Source organism: Varroa jacobsoni, unplaced genomic scaffold (assembly GCF_002532875.2).
Source record: "Varroa jacobsoni isolate VJ856 unplaced genomic scaffold, vjacob_1.0 scaffold_948, whole genome shotgun sequence".
Lineage (NCBI taxonomy): Eukaryota > Metazoa > Arthropoda > Arachnida > Mesostigmata > Varroidae > Varroa > Varroa jacobsoni.
The window spans coordinates 1-18,500 of NW_019213850.1; the positions used below are offsets into that span (position 1 = coordinate 1).

General features: G+C 37.1%; 3 protein-coding genes across 5 annotated transcripts in view; 1 reads left to right on the plus strand and 2 right to left on the minus strand.

The window, feature by feature from the left end:
- Positions 1-10: 10 nt before the first annotated feature.
- Positions 11-5,177, minus strand: LOC111265247 (cellular tumor antigen p53). Of its 2 annotated transcripts, none has more exons than XM_022841750.2 (6): positions 4,868-5,177; positions 4,458-4,508; positions 3,237-3,394; positions 2,582-2,843; positions 2,121-2,281; positions 11-1,834 (listed from the first exon to the last, which is right to left on the minus strand). In XM_022841750.2, the coding sequence occupies exons 1-6, from the start codon at positions 4,914-4,916 to the stop codon at positions 1,553-1,555; spliced, it is 963 nt and encodes a 320-aa protein (XP_022697485.1). In that variant the 5' UTR covers positions 4,917-5,177; the 3' UTR covers positions 11-1,552. The 2 variants fall into 2 exon arrangements, with proteins under 2 accessions (XP_022697485.1, XP_022697486.1); XM_022841751.2 differs by lacking the exon at positions 4,868-5,177 and adding an exon at positions 4,708-4,853.
- A 61-nt stretch (positions 5,178-5,238) lies between these two features.
- LOC111265248 (cyclin-dependent kinase 5) lies at positions 5,239-15,002 on the plus strand. Of its 2 annotated transcripts, XM_086970409.1 has the most exons (7): positions 5,239-5,366; positions 5,894-6,489; positions 7,937-8,025; positions 8,186-8,467; positions 11,753-11,924; positions 12,232-12,401; positions 12,711-15,002. In XM_086970409.1, exons 2-7 carry the CDS (start codon positions 6,453-6,455, stop codon positions 12,861-12,863), a joined length of 903 nt encoding a protein of 300 aa, XP_086826535.1. In that variant the 5' UTR covers positions 5,239-5,366; positions 5,894-6,452; the 3' UTR covers positions 12,864-15,002. The 2 variants fall into 2 exon arrangements, with proteins under 2 accessions (XP_086826535.1, XP_022697487.1); XM_022841752.2 differs by lacking the exon at positions 5,239-5,366 and having other exon boundaries at positions 5,803-6,489.
- A 1,198-nt stretch (positions 15,003-16,200) lies between these two features.
- LOC111265249 (uncharacterized) overlaps positions 16,201-18,500 on the minus strand; it is a 3,214-nt gene continuing 914 nt past the window's right edge. The window contains exons 3-4 of the mRNA XM_086970410.1: positions 17,984-18,121; positions 16,201-17,591 (exon numbers count right to left, since the gene is read on the minus strand). Coding sequence (XP_086826536.1) covers positions 17,367-17,591; positions 17,984-18,121 — 363 coding nt within the window. The 3' untranslated portion in view covers positions 16,201-17,366. The remainder of the gene's footprint in view (positions 17,592-17,983; positions 18,122-18,500) is intronic.

Genomic DNA, 18,500 nt, shown 5'->3' on the forward strand with positions numbered 1-18,500 from the left:
ACTGCGAATATTCTTTTTTCCCAATCAAAATGTGAATTCCGTGTCGCGACAAAGCAAGAAAAAATTCTAGCAAACTTGCATCTGTGGGTTTCCTAACTAGGTTTAATATAGGACACAGTTCGGGATATCGCGGTTAAAGCGTAATACAATATAAACAAATTAAGATGCTTACAGAAGTTTACTAACACAAAAAAAGTACAGCAAATGTTTAGCCGAAACTACTGTGTAATCGGAACACTAAGACCATCTGTCATGATGTCATTTGTCAATATTTTGCCATGTCCTATATAAGAACATTTAAATTTAAACATGTGAGGCTTGAAGTCTTTCACAATCTATAACAAGCAAGACATATCTTTCGCCCTGCAGTACCGTTAGTTTATCTAATTTTTAACAATAAAGGGCAATCTTTTAAAATATAATCTGTCATGGATCTCACACAAACTGTAGACTTGTTCGTATCTGTTACATTCGTTAACTGTATCATTTAAATATCCCAGTCTATTTTATGTTTTTTCCTGGCATATTTGTCCTTAAGCATAATACGTTCAGTTCATTCAACCCCATACAATATGATGTCAATAAGGACAGTTATGATATCATCAGTCGGCCATCTACAAGTACAAAAATCAAGGAAAAGCCGTAATATTTTGTTTTAACATTAATAGTTAACTAGTCGAACGCAGAAAATACGTATGAATGTTTCCTTATCATTATTACCATTGTAATCCTGATAATTATCGTATATGCAAAAATGAAGCGACTTAGCTGAGAAGCTTAACGAAGCGTGACACTTTCGGGTCAGTTAACAGCATTGCAATGCCAAGAGAGAAAAAGAGAGATTGTCCAGGTCATGAACGATTATAAATCAATTCCAGGGCAACTCTCGAAGAAAACAAATAATCGATATGCGGAGTGTACTGCACAGCAAAAAGCACCTGTTACCTGTAATGTTAGCAGTGCACCAGCTAAGGAATCGAAATTCAAGGATAATCTAATTTTTTGGTACTTGGTAGGAAGCAGTATGTTTAAAAAAAAAAATATATATATATATATATATAATCTATATTCTATCTGACCTAATGTGTTTTTTTGTAGAGGAAGCTGACCATTAGTGAGATAGACGGTCTGAGTCTTGGTGTCACGTGTATGTAAGTCGTGCTTCTCAACGTTTCTGTGGATATGTATATCGGGATAAAAAGCTAAAACTGCCTTTGTGGTCTCAGAAAAAAAGACAATTTCTCTCTAGTTTTTGTTTTCGTGGGTGCACTGCTCAACACTTGTATTTAAAATATTTATGTGTTTTGTGTCGGCACCAAATAACGAAGCAGCTGCGTGGTTTTACTCTCTCTCCCACTGGTGACAGCACCACTACGACGCGCCATCTGCGCCGTCACAAACTTCTCTGACCTAGTCATAATTTCTGCTTTCCTTGTTGGCCCCGGGTGACCCTCCAATAGCTATTACCAATAGCAATTGTGAACAACTTCTTTTGCTTTCATTTTCATTAGTTGCTTTCATTTGATTCATTAAGCCCCTGATTAATTAGTTCCTACGTGTGTTGTTGATATACAGCATAGTGCTGTGGTGGTATATTACTCGCGAGAAATGCTTTCAATTCTTCGGTGAATTTTCGCCCCTTAACCCGTACAATAATTTCTGACACGGCTGTCGTAACATTATTGTCCACGTTGTCAACTGTCCGCGCCTTTTTTGATGGGGGGCCACTTTTTGGCGTGGCAACATACGGAGCAATCGTGTTCGTCAGACATTTGCCTTCCTCATTTTGCATATCACGCATCGGACAGACGCTGATTTTCAGCGGGATATCCACCTGGGTCGACAATAGCGATGGAAAGAAACATGTCTTTTAGTCGAGATATGATAAAATATCGCAGATCATAGAGATACTGGACACATTCAGATTTGTTTCACAAAAAAAAGGAAAACGAAGTAGAAATCCTTCACTTTTTTTTTAAATTTGTTATTAGACCATAACAAGGCTTAACTTGGAATGCCTTTTCGAAAACTAGTGCTATATTTGACGCGTGTCTATGTTGTACAAATAATCATAACTCTTGACGACAAACTTTTGAATCGTTTTGTGCTTTATAACATACCTTTGAAAGAATCTGGTCTTTATAATGAAGCTCGGCGCACAATGAGGTTTTCTTTCGGGCTATCATCATGCAGGACGAAAGACAGACAAACGAAAAATTCTCTGTTTGACCGGATGAGCTGAATGCGTCCTGCAGAACAGGGATTCTAATTCCAAAGTCCGCTAATAAAAAATAAAGGAAGCGCAATAAAACTATAATAGCCATATTGTAAAAGTAAAGACATTGTTAACACCCAAGACACGCAGCCTACTGATACAGTTTTCCGGTACGTTTCCAGAGCCTTTATGGCTCGATTTCTAGCTCATGAATTTTTCGAGGTTACATGTCTCTTTTTATGGCTAACCAAACATAGGAATGCAACAGTCTTCATTACACTAAAAATAAACTGCCTGCTACGGCAATTAATGTTTTATGATTATCATTATACTCAAGAGATTGTCTACCGATTCATTCAAACATACCGGTATCGGGCGGCCCGGAGTAAGTTGCGAATCGTTCGCCACAGTATTGCAACACATGGCGAGGATGGTCAATCTTTTGTTCTTGATTTTTAAGAAGGTGATTGGGACAGACCTCGACAGGTTCCCCTTGATGATGTGCTTCCTGGTAGCGCAGACACACAACTAGACGCATATGGGTAGAATATGTCCCGTCGCACGTGAATCGAAAAGGCACCTTGACCGCATTCTTCAAATACAGCCTTCTTAGCGTGGAAGAAAAGATCTGTGGAAAAGCCAATGCACATCGACTTTAATATAAAAAATTAACTAAAATTTAATTATGTATGTGAAAATCTCGCCAGGGAACTCTCTACAGCTGCTTTTCTACCGGGACCTACGCTACCCTAGAATTAATTCGGCCTACTATGTATTTCTGACCGTACGTTGAATCAGAGGAGGCGGCGTTAAAAACTTAAAAAACCAGATAAGTCGCGCTTACGGCCCGTCTAGAAAAAAGAAACAGCGAACCGCTTTATTTTCATCGCGCAAAACAATATCTTCATTGAAACACATAAAATTCGCCTTTGCAAAAAGAATATAAACCATAAGATTATTTGAATAACAAGTATAATGATACTATCCAAAATATGAGATCGCTTTCATAATCTTCACTTACCCAAGGAGTGGCCTTGACGATTTTAGGCTGCTCAAATGTTCCCACTGTCAAAGTCACCTGTACGTCCCCAATGCTCTTTTGTGATGAGCCCTGCGATAAAACGACAAGATTCTCGAGGTTCTCAAGCCCGAGATCATGCTGAAGAACATTCATTGTATCTGAAAATCATACCCCGAGGGACTTCTAGCTTAAGCATGTTACGATAATGCACTTACGTGAGCGTGAATGGGTACACAATCTGAATTGAAACAATAAACTGTAAATTTTGTATAATGCATCAATAGGTACAGGATAAATTATATTTTTTAATAAAATAAAATACATAAATTTACATTAAAACTTAATTTGGATTATGTCATTTATATACCAGAAACAATATGCGTAATAAAAAGCATATACTAACAGCTTAACTACTTCGGGTAACTCTGTTTGTTTAATTTTCCGCTACAACTAATTAATGTTTCTAATAGAACTGCGCTCCGTATCAGGGCCGACGTGCTCTTTGGAGTCTGGTATTTTAGCTTGTTTGTTGATGAATAATTATCATAAATAACCGTACTACTACTACACTAAATTTCAGCTCACAACAACTAGATTTCGGACATGAGCAATTATTACACTAATTAGTTGGCCTATGCACATTTTGAACAGAAGTCTATGTTTAGAAATAATTTTGCGGTTTTGTGCGCACCACTTTAAAAATGGACCGAACACTTGAGTGAGGATTAGTGCTTTTAATATGAATAAACCTTGTGTACGCGGTCCCATAGAAAAACGTAGACCTGCAGATTTGGTACTTTCACTTGCAGATATATGAGTTGGTAATCAATAAAAATATATACATAAATACTTGTCTCATTAAGGTCCTTCTTTCTTGTTAGTCACCAACTTATTTTATTGTAAACCATTTGCGATCTGCATCTAGTTGTGTGAAAAAAGACTTCTTTACCTGTTTTCAGGTAGGCGTTAGAACAGCTTATTGTACGACTGAGATACGTCATTTCAATAGCATGATACATGGCATGTATTTACGCATATTTCTGTTTAAAATTTAAATCATATCGAAATTTATGTAAGTATGAGAAATGAAATCATAACACGATTGTTTCCTGCAAAACAAAAACATTCCACCGAAAGACAACAATAAATAGTGTTAGGAAGTAACGAATCAAGTTGCCTTTGCTAGAAATATACACAACACAAAGTACAAGGTGAACTCACTTTGGCTCAGCGGTGGCTCCACCACCTCTTCCTTGGTATCACCTGAAGTTACTGAAATTACAAATAAAATTCCAGGTTAAATGCCTATTACAATTGTCATCACCTTCCCCTTTCATTTACTCATTATTTTGTTGCGCTCAAAATTGCCCCATAGAGAATTACTGACACTAAACCATTCACACATTTTTTTTTCAGAGAATCAAACCACCATAGATTAAACTTTCAAATTAACACAAATTCGACTTATTACGCATCTTGACGTAACACTGCGGTCAGGCTGTAGCCAGCAGTAATCACCACACCGTCCCCACTTGGCCAGTTTATTGGTGGAGACACACATAATTTAAAGATAGAACCCGCCATATCTTGCTTTAATTCTTTACGACAGATCTATAGGTGTTTATACTTACCGATGTTGCCAGAGATGAATGTGTTTTCAAACAGTATGTTTTCATCCATGATCGTCGGTCACAATTATTCGCTTTTCTTTTACCGTCGCCAACTGTGGTTGTGCATGGAACGCTTATAGCACACACATGTCTTGGAAATGTATACAGTACAGTTTTAGAAAAGTGACACAATTATATTTGGTTGCGTATTTGTCATTGTTGGCAGTCAGTGCATCTTTCAACTTTCGGCCTAGTGCTATTGCGTTTAAGACTCCCGCTCCTGTCGCATCCGCAAATTGACGGGGTGAAAGCAGACAGCCGACGCGACAAGTGCGATCGACCAGAGAGAGGCCACAGTTTGAGATATGCACACTAATGAAAATATTATGGTTCAGATACCTCAGCGGAAAAACAGTGAATATGATTTCGTTTCATTCTCATTTTTTCGGAGTTACTCGAAGAAAAAGTTTCTCGCAATAGCTACGAAATAATCTAATATCAGTCTTTATGTTAATTATATGTAAGTTGGTTTCGATTACGAAATAACTCTAGAGTGTTTTCTTCAAGACAAATAAATCTTGTTGAGTACGTTTAGTCGCAAAATCGTTAGCTGACCTTGATTAATTCGCGATTACGTGGGATTAATGTACATAGATCTAGAATAATCTAAGGCCTATAGGGAGTAGTCTATAATATCGTACACTGTCTATCCAGCGGAATTTGGCGGGCAGCAGACGAGATTGTTAAAACAATGAAACCCCATAAACCTCTATAGTAAGCTTTCCTTTTTGTTATTATGTGCCTCCATCAAACTTGCACTACATTATACAGACCAAATGTGCCCTTTTAAGTAAATAACGTATTACCGTACAGCGTACATTAGCAATTAAGTGAAAATAACTCGGATTAACATGAACCCAGTATACTGTTCTAAAACCAATCAAGGTGTCACAAGGTTGTTATCAACCAGTGTCGGATATTTTGATTTTGTTACTCACCCTCTCTCATGATTTGCGTCAACCCTCCTCACTTTGCGCGTTCTTTTAGCCTTCTTTCTAGAGGCGATTGTGCCAAACATAATCGACAAAGAAGAAGTGGCCGCAGCTAACGCAGCCGGGACGAAGAGATACGACAACGTAATCCAGCAGATTTTGCTCACCAAATTCGCCCGGTCGTACAGCTGTTGAGGATTATCGTCTTTCTACTATATCGTACTTATTCTAATTGTCTGTTTCGTCTATGCATAGCAACACTATCATGTGCGGTTGGTGTTTATTGTGTACTCCTGGTGCTACTGCGGCAAACAACCACACTAATGTGCCGAACTACGAGGAATATTGAGTAAGGCGTCTAACAAACAACAAAAAACGGGAAAGTCGGGAGTGTCGGGGGGGGGGGGGTAGTTCCTTTACGGGTATATCGGAGTAGTATAGGGGTATTCTGCGATCAGAGGCTGCGGGATCCAGTGACGCAGAAGTGACGTTCTTGCAGCAGCCCTGATGTAATTTCGGTTGATTAAGCTGCGCACAGTTTGCTTTGGAGATCCGACACAACGTTAACTAAGAAGTACTGGAGTGTAGAGCTGCTGCGGTGCATTGGTGTCGTCATGCAGAAATATGAACGGCTCGAAAAAATTGGTGAAGGTTGGTTACGGAATACTTGCACTAATACTATGGCAGTCGATTAATTAGATGGCGCTCAATTCTTTATAGAAAGTAGAAGAAGTATTAGGTTGAAACAGCTCAGTGGAGTTGAAGAGCTCATTAGCTTAGCTCTCCTTACATTAGAGGTTTAATAATTTCAGTGCTTACTGAGAATATTCGAGAGGTTATATGTATAACCTAACGAATATGTATATAGTAGATTGATATATTTAATGTCTTATCTTTTGACGTAATCATAATACGAGCTTGCATGTCTTAATTCAACCCCTGGACACAATTTTTAATCAATATAAAAGTTATTAGAGGCAAATGATTTTGTAGTCGATTTAAGAATGTACTTTTCCTAAGTGTACCTTTTTAAATATATTGATTTTTTGTGAGATTACCGGCGTCACTAAATTATTGATTCGAACATGTAGGCGCGCATGACTTATATACCAGTAGAGATATTTCTAGTGCAAGATTAGAATGTATTCAGAGAAAACATAGCGCCCCATAGTCATTTGAATTACGTTCCTTCCAAATGCGTTGGGGTTTCGAATGTCATTATTTTTTGTTATATTACATGATGTTGTATTTACAAAAAGTGAAGAGGCATGTCTGTTATTTCGTTTATGTTGGAATGGACGTTGGAAGACACATTTTTCTTTTCAAAATAGACGCCTATTTCAGTGAACCAGCGATTTTTTTACATCAAAAGAGTCAGTGTTCATAACTCCCGTAAGCAGTCGTGCTTCGGAACTGTCCATTAGTTTACGAAAACAGACGTCTCAAAACGATAAATCACATCAGAAAGATTAGGACGAGGGCTGTTTGAAACCAGACAAAGTTCAAAGTGTCATTTTCGCAATATGAAACGTATATTGAGACCACGTTATGCAAGCGATGAGCTGGTCAACTACGATTTAAGTTCTGTGTTTGGATAATTGTACGCTTTTTTTCTCTACAAGACCTACACCATATAGTACTTAGTAGCCACTAGCGTATCAATCAATAGAAAAATTTCTCTAAGGAAAATGGATATTGCGCTCTAAACGCGACAGTATCTATGTGAAACTTTAGGCAAAGTTATGTAATGCAATCTACGCATTTAATATCTACGAATGTTTTAGGAAAGTAACTGCTTCCTGAAAGTGTTACAACATGAAAAGCAACAATAAGAAATTACAGTGGATATGTTTGTATCAAAATCATACAGTATATTGCAATCGTTTTTTCTGACGATAACTCGATGTGTATGCGTGACCCTCGTCCATCATAGTGCGTCGCATAAAAGAAAGACACTACTCGAGTCTTAGGATTAAACTAATAATACTGATAGATCGAGACATCGTGATTAGCAGTCGTTGGGGTGCCTTTACCTTAGAATTGCCCTAAAACAGTGTAATGTTTCCATGTGTGCATGTTCCCTATTTTTTTTTTGCAGGAACGTATGGAACGGTGTTTAAAGCCAAGAATAAGGAAACGCAAGAGATTGTGGCCCTTAAGAGGGTTCGGTTAGACGACGATGACGAGGTACGTTCGCGGCATTGTTATCATTTTTAGCCGTTAATCAGTAAGAACTGGTTATGCAGACTAAACAATGCTAATAACATATCGAAGTTCTAAGCAAATACAATGAGTGCATAATAAATCAAGTAAGCAAATGTTTAACATAGTTTTCTATTATATTCAGGGTGTACCGAGCTCTGCTTTGCGTGAAGTGTGTCTTCTGAAGGAGTTGCCGCACAAAAATATTGTTCGCCTGCACGATGTGCTTCATTCGGAGAAAAAGCTCACACTTGTTTTCGAGCACTGTGATCAGGATCTTAAAAAGTACTTCGATTCGTTAAACGGGGAGATTGATCCCGATGTTGTACAGTCGTTCATGTACCAGCTTCTTCGAGGGCTGTCGTTTTGTCACAGCAATAATATTCTACACCGTGATCTTAAGCCACAAAATTTACTTATTAATAAGGTTTGTTTGCTTTTGTTGTTGCTTATTGTTATTTAATTATTGTTGTCATTTTTAAAAGCGATAGTATTCCTATTTGGCAAGCCAGGATTTTATGTGCTTTTTAGAGAAAGGTTTATTTTAGCCATTCTACGTCATTATTGAAAATACATTTCAAGGTTTATTTCTTCTTTTGACCTTAATTGTTTAAAATACTGAAATAACTAAAAATAATAACAATATTCATACCATAAGAGAGGTTACAACTAGCAATCTATGAGTTTTTTTTACAGTGGGTATTGTCTAGCGACTCTCCTAATGTCATTTTGTCTTTTTCCGAGCTATATCTTAAGGGGGGGGGGGGGGGGTTCAAAAAGTTACGCAATCCTAACAAAAATATAGCAGTGTTTAAGGGTTTTAAAAGTAACCGCTCATGAAATCTATTTTCATTCTTTGTCTGATAAATACATATCCAGATAAAGCAAAAAAACTAAGAGAAGAGCACAAAACTCCGGCTGGAATCGCTGGCCGTCTCCAAAGTTTTAACTAAGAGTTGTTGTCTCCTGAGATAAATTCTTCTAGATTGTTTTACTTCCTTCTTCAATTTGAAACAAACGTCGCTAGTTGAACATGTATACATTATATACAACAAAAATAAATCGCACGAAAGATTACCTTTCAAACTAGTCGACTTCGGTCAATGTTCCATAGAACTGCGTATTCCCTTGAGCTGTATCTTTAAAAACTAGTTTAGAGGTAAATTTTCTATTTTTTTTACTATTTCACAAAAAATGTAAATTTTCTGATTTGTTGTGTTTTTTATACCTCAGAGTAAATGTACCTGTAAAATAAACTAATGTGAAAAGCAACTAAATAAACTAATGTGATAGCATAATATCTGATGAGGAGGCTTTACAAGACAGTATAACGTTGTTTTCTTGATTGTTGTGAAGTGGTTTGAACTCTTTTAGTAGAATACATGTATGGTGGTAGAATATATATATATATATATATATATTCTACCAAAACGGTTCTAAAATTGATAAAACTTTGGCAGCTGTTTACTATAACGGGTTCATCCGCCACTTTTGGTATCAGATAAAGCTCGCTAAAATAAAGCAAAACAAACTTATCAAAGTGAGCAACAGTACGCCGCCTTCGGATGATGACTAACGCTCAGCTGTTACCTAATCTTTATGAGCTGGATGAATCCGTATTAAAAAAGCTTCCTTTTTTGTTGAAATCGGCAATCCAGTTATTGTTAGTTTTTTAAAAGCCATTTTTGATACACTTAAGTTTCTCATACAGAAATCAATGGCTGTTTTAGACAGGAGAACATCAATAGCCAAGTGAGCCTTCCAGATAAACTCCAACGACTACTTTAAGACTTTTGCGCCTTTTTGCACTCTTTTAATTTTTTGGTTAACCTGAAGCTTTGTACACCAGTTCAACTTTTGCCCTTGCTTTACCAGGACTTTTAGTCTGCTATCAGACCAAAATTTAATTATCTGAACGACAGTTCGGTGAGTTTCCGTCTACCAATATCGTTCGGCGCACAGTCACCATACAAGTTTCGCTGATTTAAAAAAGGAGTATCCTGAAAAGACTAGTTAATCTCGAATGGAAGCTGTGATCGTGGTGGATTGCGGTTGTATCGGATAGACGTGGCCTTCAAGAATGGCACTTCTATCGCATACACAAATTTCGCTGAAATATCTGCCCATGTTTAGATATAAGTATGGAAAAGAAATATTCTCAATTTAGACGCGGTATATATATGTACCGGACTGCAATACGTATATTATATAAAGTTGTCAAAAAAATATTGACCGCGTTTAAGCCAAAGTTAGAACATATATCTTTCACATTGTAGAATAATGTTGCTAAACAATATATGCACAGTTTTGATTGATGGCCCTCTGCCATTTTTGGCAACACCGTAATTCCATCAGTGTTGAACTATATGGTTGCTTAGCGAAAAATTGTGACAAGCGATTTTAGCACGACACTATTAAAACCAAATTAATAGATTAAGAGTGTTCTGCAAAGACCGAAACAGATAATAGAGTGATGGAAGAAATTCGCGCTATACGGGTTATGCATTAAAACTTCGTATCTAAGCTTTCTAATTTTTTTTTTCATTTTGTGATCCTGGTATTGTCTTGGTGAGAGACAATGCCTCTTCTGTTCACTGGTTTCAGTCTATTTTTTAAATGGTTTGTTCTAATGTTATTAGTTGTTGATAGTGGAATAGACGTTTGAATCTATCTCTTTGCCAAGCGGCAGCAACTTTAAATGCTTTGTAGTTCCACCACACATATAGCATCATCGTCTTAACATCAGTCTGGGCTTTGCCACAAATTGTGGAGCACAATTTTTATTTGCACATGATAGTTGTATGTGATCCATTTCATCCGTGATCAATCACTTTATAAAAAATATCGGTTGGGTTGCGTTTCTGTACAGTTTCGCAGATGAAAATGCTATCGAGCAAAATCCTTCGCGTTAAATGCTGTCGCACCCAAACATCAGGTCTCCTTCTGCAGCCAGCTGTCTTCAAATAGTTCAAAACTGTTTGGCGGTAAATGTTTAATTTCTCGGTGATATCATGGCTACTCGCATGTCAGTCTTGCTCAACTATCGCGATAATCTCATCAACTTTTTTCGAATTAATCGGCCACTACGAAAAGCATCCTTTACATCAGAATTTCCAGAACGAAAGCGACACAATCACCTTTAGGCGGTTTCTTCTGATAACATATCTTGACCACATACAGCCCAAGTTTTTTTTTATAGACCTAGGCGCAATATGTGTCTTTATAGTAATAAAATTGATTTCTTTTTTCATTTTTAAGGCAATGTCTCAAGTCTGCATTTCAACAATTTTAGCACATCTACTACCGCCAAGTCTCAGTTTTCGAGTAGCACCAAGGCCGACCCGATGCGATTAATACTACCTGAAATATGTGATTTAAAAGCCACCTATCTAGAAGAACGGTCAATAATTTTTCGACAAGCTAAAATACGTGAGCTGCGTGAACAGTACTTGATATCCTAGGTCCAAAGTAACGCTCAAATACAATTTTTTAAAAGTACTTTCGTTTTGTTGGCTCAGTTGGCGTATATGTGAATACTGACGGACTCGAACCGGAGACATTTAATAGTCAATATATATATTTATACATGATTACAAATGCATGTTACTGAATAGGGTGAACGACAGGACTCTCAATCTTTTCTTCAAAAATCGTAATTTTTACTGATAATAAATACTAGTATACATTTATACTCATTTTGATTATTGAACAGAATGGAGAACTGAAGTTGGCGGATTTTGGCTTGGCGCGAGCGTTTGGAATCCCAGTGCGCTGCTATTCGGCCGAGGTGGTGACTTTATGGTATCGACCACCCGACGTACTCTTTGGAGCTAAATTGTACACAACCTCAATTGATATGTGGTCCGCGGGATGCATCTTTGCCGGTTGTTATCTGTTAATTCAGTATTATTTTTTATTCTTATCATAGGTATTTCTCAGAAAAGCAATGCCTTTTTGCAAATGATAAATACATCGAATCAGCATACTAAGTCAATCAGAAACACGTAGTAATAGAATTTTAAAAAATACTATTACTAGTAACAATCAGAAAGATTCAAACATCCGTCTTTCAGCTTACCCACCATCAGTTATAGCAAACAAACCTAGTTAATTCCAAAGTGGACATTATGTTTACTATTTTAGACTATACTCTTGAATTGACTATTCCGTTGTTTATTGCGCCAATCGCAGAACTGGCTAATGCGGGCCGACCGCTGTTTCCTGGATCAGATGTCGACGATCAGTTGAAGCGCATATTTAAGCTTCTCGGCACACCCTCTGAAGATACGTGGCCCAATATGAGCAAGCTGCCTGAATATAAAGCGTTTCCGATTTACCATCCAACAACTAGCTTTTCGCAAGTAAGTGCAGTCGATTCAGCGAAGAATGCACAGAGCAAGTGTTACTTTGTTTTATCGCCATCGAGCTGCACTCACAGTTGTTTATTGGCTAGTATCTAATTGATTTATTATTATATTTTATTATATGTAGACAATAAGAACGTTTAAATATAGAGTTATAGTATTTGCCATAAATGTGTGCTATTTTTGATGCACTTAAAAAGATCATTTACAGAAGTACGTTTAACTAGGCATATAACTACTACGCACTATTCTAGACATCTTAGTCTTACCAAATACGTATCTCTGACCGTTCTTCGTGTGATGCAGGTGGTGCCCAAATTAAACCCGAAGGGGCGAGATCTTCTTCAGAAATTGCTCGTATGCAATCCCCAGGGAAGACTCTCGGCCGACGAGGCCATGCTCCACTCGTACTTCCACGATTTGTCTCTTACAACTCAGCAAACTCTTCCTGGCGTATAGCTTTGTGCGTGTAGTTTATCGAGCCAGCCTATTATCAACGACAGTTACAGAGATCAGATGTAGGATTGGAGAAGAATGTGTCCTTCGTGCTTTGTAAAATCAGATGCACGATGCATAACCAAAGGTGCAAACCAGACTATCAGCTTATACAGCAGCGGGGTGCCACGGACAGCGGTGTTTGCTAACCCTGATAGTGGAGGTGCAACATTACGTACAAAAGGAGCAGTCTAGCCGACTAACTTCATAACGATAAAACTGAAGTTGATAGTGCAGTAATGTGCGTTTTCGCTTATGCGTTTCCCTAATTCTGTCAGCCAGGTGGATTCAGTACCGCCTTTCTTCTCATGACTGTTATATGCGGTACAAAACGTATTCGGCATTCGCCCGGCTACGTCCATGAAGAACGAAACGCATAAAAGTGTATCTCTTCATCGGAAACGTTTTACATAAAATATTCATGCGCATCATACATTACACAGAGGGAAACTTTGTGTGTTAGGCCAAAATTACGGCATATAAAAGAGGATTTGCGACTGCGCTGGACTTTCGGATTCAACATTGACGCTCCCTCACACAAAACAACGCTTCAGGTCTATTGAGACAGGTCCCGTTTGGATGCTAGTGAGTGCTGAGGCTAGAAGTATTTATCGGCAAAAAGCATTGCCTGGCAGATAACTACCTAGCTGACTGGACCTAGATATAATCGTGAGCAAGGAAAAGTGGACAGAAGGCACTGATTAAGCTAGAAGTTAGCAAGCAAGCATCTACGATAGCACTTTCCCCTGCTTTATTTATCAGAGGGTTAATTCGCTGTGTTATGAAAGCAAAAACGGTATATAGGTCTTTTAGTAGCAAACAAATTAGGAAAGCAAGAAGCAGAGTCTAATTAATGGTAAGCTAATTGACACTCGATAAAAGCACATGTACATGTATACAACCTGTTTCCCTTTCACTGTGAATTCCGAGATATAACTGATAATTAAATAATTTGTCTTGTGAACACCTGAGGATGTTTGTCCGTGGCTTGTCCACGGTTACCTCAAAGAGAGTGATGTGGTTTCTGTGAATAGTTTACACAGCTCAGCTCTAGACCAGTTGCTGAACTAGTTTTGACTGATAATGACTGTGTGTGTGAATGACTCATGGAAACAAAAATTAATAATGACAATTCCGTAGTGATTTAAGTTTGATAATATCCAGAACTATAGGACTCCTGCCGCCGTGTCTAAATTTGACAGCCACCATGCCCACAAAGATAAATCTATTTTATAGATACTAAAATAAATATAAATTGATTTAATAGTATATGGCACCAATTCGAGGGGACGATACAGTACCTCCCAGTCTGACTGGTGGTGTGAGTCGAATAATGGAAAATCGCATCTTCTGTCTCCAGGGAGAAATAAATGTCCTTTCGCGTGGATATGCTACCTATATATCCAATACATAGTAATGATGAAATGAATCATTATAATATAATTTAGTAATTATAGTTGAATACAAAATAGGGAAGAATCTAAAAATGCGAGACAGGTTAGTGGGCAGGGAGTTTGCAACGCGTGAATGAAATACGGAAGTGAAATAAAGTATGTTTAAATAAACTGAATAAAGATGTTTTAATTATTTTACAAACTTCATATGGACATATGATGGATGTTAAATGGAAGCTAGATTTGTTAGAAGCTGTACAGGTCACGAGAATATAAAGAATAAACTCGTTTTAACGGATCAGTCCTGAAGCAAACTTTTTGCACAGCTAGATACACCCATGCACAGATGGACATAATTTTCCTAGGTTTTCTGTCATTTTAATTTCAGAGACGATTATAAAGAGCAATTAATTTGCACTGGTATTGTCGGAAGGGAAAAGGGCCGTTGCTACATGTTGATAACTGATTGATGAATGCATTATTGCGAGATGCCTAGAGAAGATAGCCTATCAGAATCAATAGTTAAGAAATGCATGAGTATAAAATGGTATGAAAAAAATTATTCAATTGTTTTGTTAATAAAATATATAATACGTCATGTTTTCCGTGCAACGGACATTATCTACCTTGAACTAAGAGCGTCATGTGTATGTGTATTTCCTTTACGCATGATATTTACATAAAAATAAAATACAGAGAACTTAATTTACTTTCGGTTTGTTCTCTTTTTAAATAGATATGTTCATAAACATGTTTAACAGTACATTAATAATAATAATAATAATAAGAATAGGTGATTTCCAACACTTTGTATGGAAATCTAAAGGTTGGCTGCCTCAGGCCTTAGGTCTGTATAAATGATTGATTCACCTACTTTCCATGTATTTTTTGCTAGAAGGCTAATTCCACATACTGCTTTGTAACATATAAATATTATATAGATGTCCTGGAAAAATAACATCACCTTCACGCGCAGATTTCCTAGCGCAAGTGAATATATACGAGTAAGCATATTTAGTATTGTACTGTACATATGCTATAATACAAAAGAAACTAAAAGGAACACTCATGGCATCATCATTGTCGTTCATCGTCTATTTTCAGACAAAAAAAAAGAGAGAAAAAAGGGTGAGTAACTGTTGACGCTGGCTCATATGGATGCTGTCTACGTGATAAAAGTTGATATTCCCTGCAAGTCGAGCAAGATGATAAGGACTAGAAGAGAATTGATCGTTTGTAGTTGCAATGATTCTTACACATTGCATTTGTATTACAAATAGAGTGATAAAACTGAAACGAAGCCAAGCGAAACAACATATTGGAGCAGCTGTTTCACACATCGCCTTATATGATACTGTAAAAGCCAGACACAATGATTTGTTTTTACTTTGACCTTGCTTGTGAAAATAATTCGTTGTTTCTTTTTCAAATAATATTAGAATAGAAAAAGTAACGACTTAACAAAAAATAAATAATCTAACAAAAACAAATTATTTGAATTCTAGCAACGAATTAAGTTTGTTGTCACTTTCTACAACCTTTTCTCCCCAATTTTTTACTTCTCGCTCGAAGTTTTTTAACTGGATTTTTAGACCCTCTTCGCTGTGGGATGTACGGTTATTAGTTACGTTTGCTAGTGACCGGAAGAAGTCGTAACTTTCTAAAAGATCTAGAGAATATAGTACGAAGTGATTGCAACTTGAGTGGCTTTTGGAGTCTTTACCTGGTATTGTAATATAGGAAAATTACTTTGTAGGTTCGTAATTTCTAAGAAAAATTAGTATTATTAAATTTAAAGAAAAAGTGCCCTTACGGATAAGTAACTGCATCATGTTACCTAATACAGCTGTTTTACAGCAGAAGGTTTATTTCCTATCACCCGTTATAATGATCAATTGCAATCCAACTTCCGCCATTAAGGAAATAATTACTTTTATTATTCATTAGTTAAAGGAGGAGGCATTTACAGATCTGTATTTTTATGTGAGTTAATATTCCAGTCACTATCCATCTAATATTCCAGAATATTGGCATAGTCTTCACTGGCCATAATTGTTATCAGCTGATTCTCATGTTCAATATGTCTAAAGCATATATACTGTACAGATGCGGCAGCACAAAAATAAACGCCTCTGTCTTTGAGGGGACCAAATTACACAAGCGTACGCACAAGATGCTTAAGGTTTTTGCTTGCTTCGACTAAAGTAGACGTTAAGCCATGTTTTTAACTATCCAACAGGATCTAAATTATTTTTGCCGAAACTATAACAAAACTGCTTGCAAACAAGGTACGCAATTTGATCCGACAAATAGACGGACACAACTATTTCTGCGTAGTATGAGTATGACGCAATCTTCAGAGATATTACTAAGCGCATTGATCATTGTTGGAAAACGTTATTTAAAGAAAGATTTTTGCTCATCGAAGCTATAATATGTAATTTTGCTTTTGGGAATCGTATACATTTGGCCATAATAGAACAGAGAAACGTAAATATCTAAGCTGGAATTGATTTTTAACAAGTTATTGGATTATTGTAGATCTTAGTACATACATTTCTTCGAATTCATTGAAAATTTGATTCAGGAAAGCAATTATAATATCCGCGAATATTTGATAACTGCAGAGTACACGCTCTCGTTTATATTAGCTCATTGAAGTTTTCAACACAAAAAATGCGTAAACAGTAGCATTAGCAATAAAGTCTCCATAAGCTGATACGACCCGCAAATTCGCAAACAATTGAGTAGATAATATTTACGTTACATTAGTTGTTAATTAAGACGCTGGTTTGAGGCCGATCAGACGCTAAATAATTTTTTTTTTACCAACTACAAAATACGTGTGTAGCATCAAGTTCCATATGGTTCTGGCAGAATAACAATTAACCTTACCCTGTCTCAACGCTGCAGGACTAAATTATAAAGCGTTTTCTTTAGAGTAGAAAAACTTAGTAGCGACAGCACCGGTTAGGCTTGTCTTTTTGTTTTTTTAATGCAGCAATCAGGCTTATTTATGTTCTAATTACTGCAGCAAAAACGTAACGTTCGCCCAATGGTTCGCTAAATTAACTTAAATCACACTGCGTCCGAAGATCATGTTTGCCGAGCTTGCCGCAAAAATTGCAGATGTTTTGCAGGGAATGGTGGATTGCGGCACTTCGCCATCATTTGGACGGAATCTAAACACGTGTACGAAATGGCTTGGAAGCGAGATGTCTTTTGCAGTTAGGCGTGTCTGTCGTCTCTCCGGATGGGTCATTCTGCGGATTTGCGGCTTAGTAGCGTGACACAACTTCTACGAAGTTTCGACATTCGAAACATTTAAGACAAAAGCAGGACAGGTGAATGAGTCCATCATCAGAACACGATGAGTGTGCTAACTAAATGCATAATTCGCTAAAAATTGAGAAACTAATAAGCTTAATTTCATTATTTTCAATTTCAAATTACTAAATCTATCAAAGAACTAATTTTAGAGTCTACGGGTTCTCACATTGCGAGAAGCGATGTTGGCGAACAACTAGAGATTTCGAGCTGCAGGCTGCAGCCTGAAAAATGAGCATCCCTATTGTCTCAAAAGGTACAGTCATAGCAGGCGGTGTTTTAACAATAGTTCTTAGTCTGCCCCGTATGTGTTAATAGATTATACTAGACAGTTTTTAATATGGCAAAGATATTCGCAAGTACCTGCAATAGCTGGCGGCCGTCCACGAGATGTCTGAAGTTCGTTGGCTTTGATATACGATCAGAAGTTACCATTGCGCTGATCTTGTGATCCGACATCGGTGTCAACTTCAAAGTTTGTTTAGGGCCATCTATCTTAGACTGTAGAGGAAAAACTCAAGTTGCGTTTCATCATTAATTCATGTAATTGGATAATAGGCGTTTCACACATATGTAAGATCACCTATTTTATTTACCAGTTAATTATTGATCAAGAAGAAGGCATCACCTTCCTCGCTAATCTAAGTGGAGGCTCTTGACAACTAATCAAATCAATTAGGAATCACCATACAGACAAAGAATGGCTTTAATCTATCCATACGCAAATCGAAAAAAAAAATTACGAGAAATTTGAACTGCATGGTAATATATTACAACATTAAAATTATATTTATTTTCTCACAACCACATGAGATGCCAAGCTTGTAAACAATATACTGCTCGTCATAGTAGCGCCTCATAAGCAGCTCTATATATACAT

What these genes read in the sequence shown, in the direction of transcription:
- LOC111265247 (XM_022841750.2), bottom strand. Translation starts at nt 4,916, where the DNA reads ATGGATGAAAACATACTGTTTGAAAACACATTCATCTCTGGCAACATC. An exon ending in ATTCATCTCTGGCAACATCG is followed by an intron (nt 4,509 to 4,867) that starts GTAAGTATAAAC and finishes TTGTAATTTCAG; the next exon opens with TAACTTCAGGTGATACCAAG. An exon ending in CTCCGGGCCGCCCGATACCG is followed by an intron (nt 2,282 to 2,581) that starts GTATGTTTGAAT and finishes ATTTTTTATTAG; the next exon opens with CGGACTTTGGAATTAGAATC.
- LOC111265248 (XM_086970409.1), top strand. Translation starts at nt 6,453, where the DNA reads ATGCAGAAATATGAACGGCTCGAAAAAATTGGTGAAG. An exon ending in GCTCGAAAAAATTGGTGAAG is followed by an intron (nt 6,490 to 7,936) that starts GTTGGTTACGGA and finishes TTTTTTTTGCAG; the next exon opens with GAACGTATGGAACGGTGTTT. An exon ending in GGTTAGACGACGATGACGAG is followed by an intron (nt 8,026 to 8,185) that starts GTACGTTCGCGG and finishes TATTATATTCAG; the next exon opens with GGTGTACCGAGCTCTGCTTT.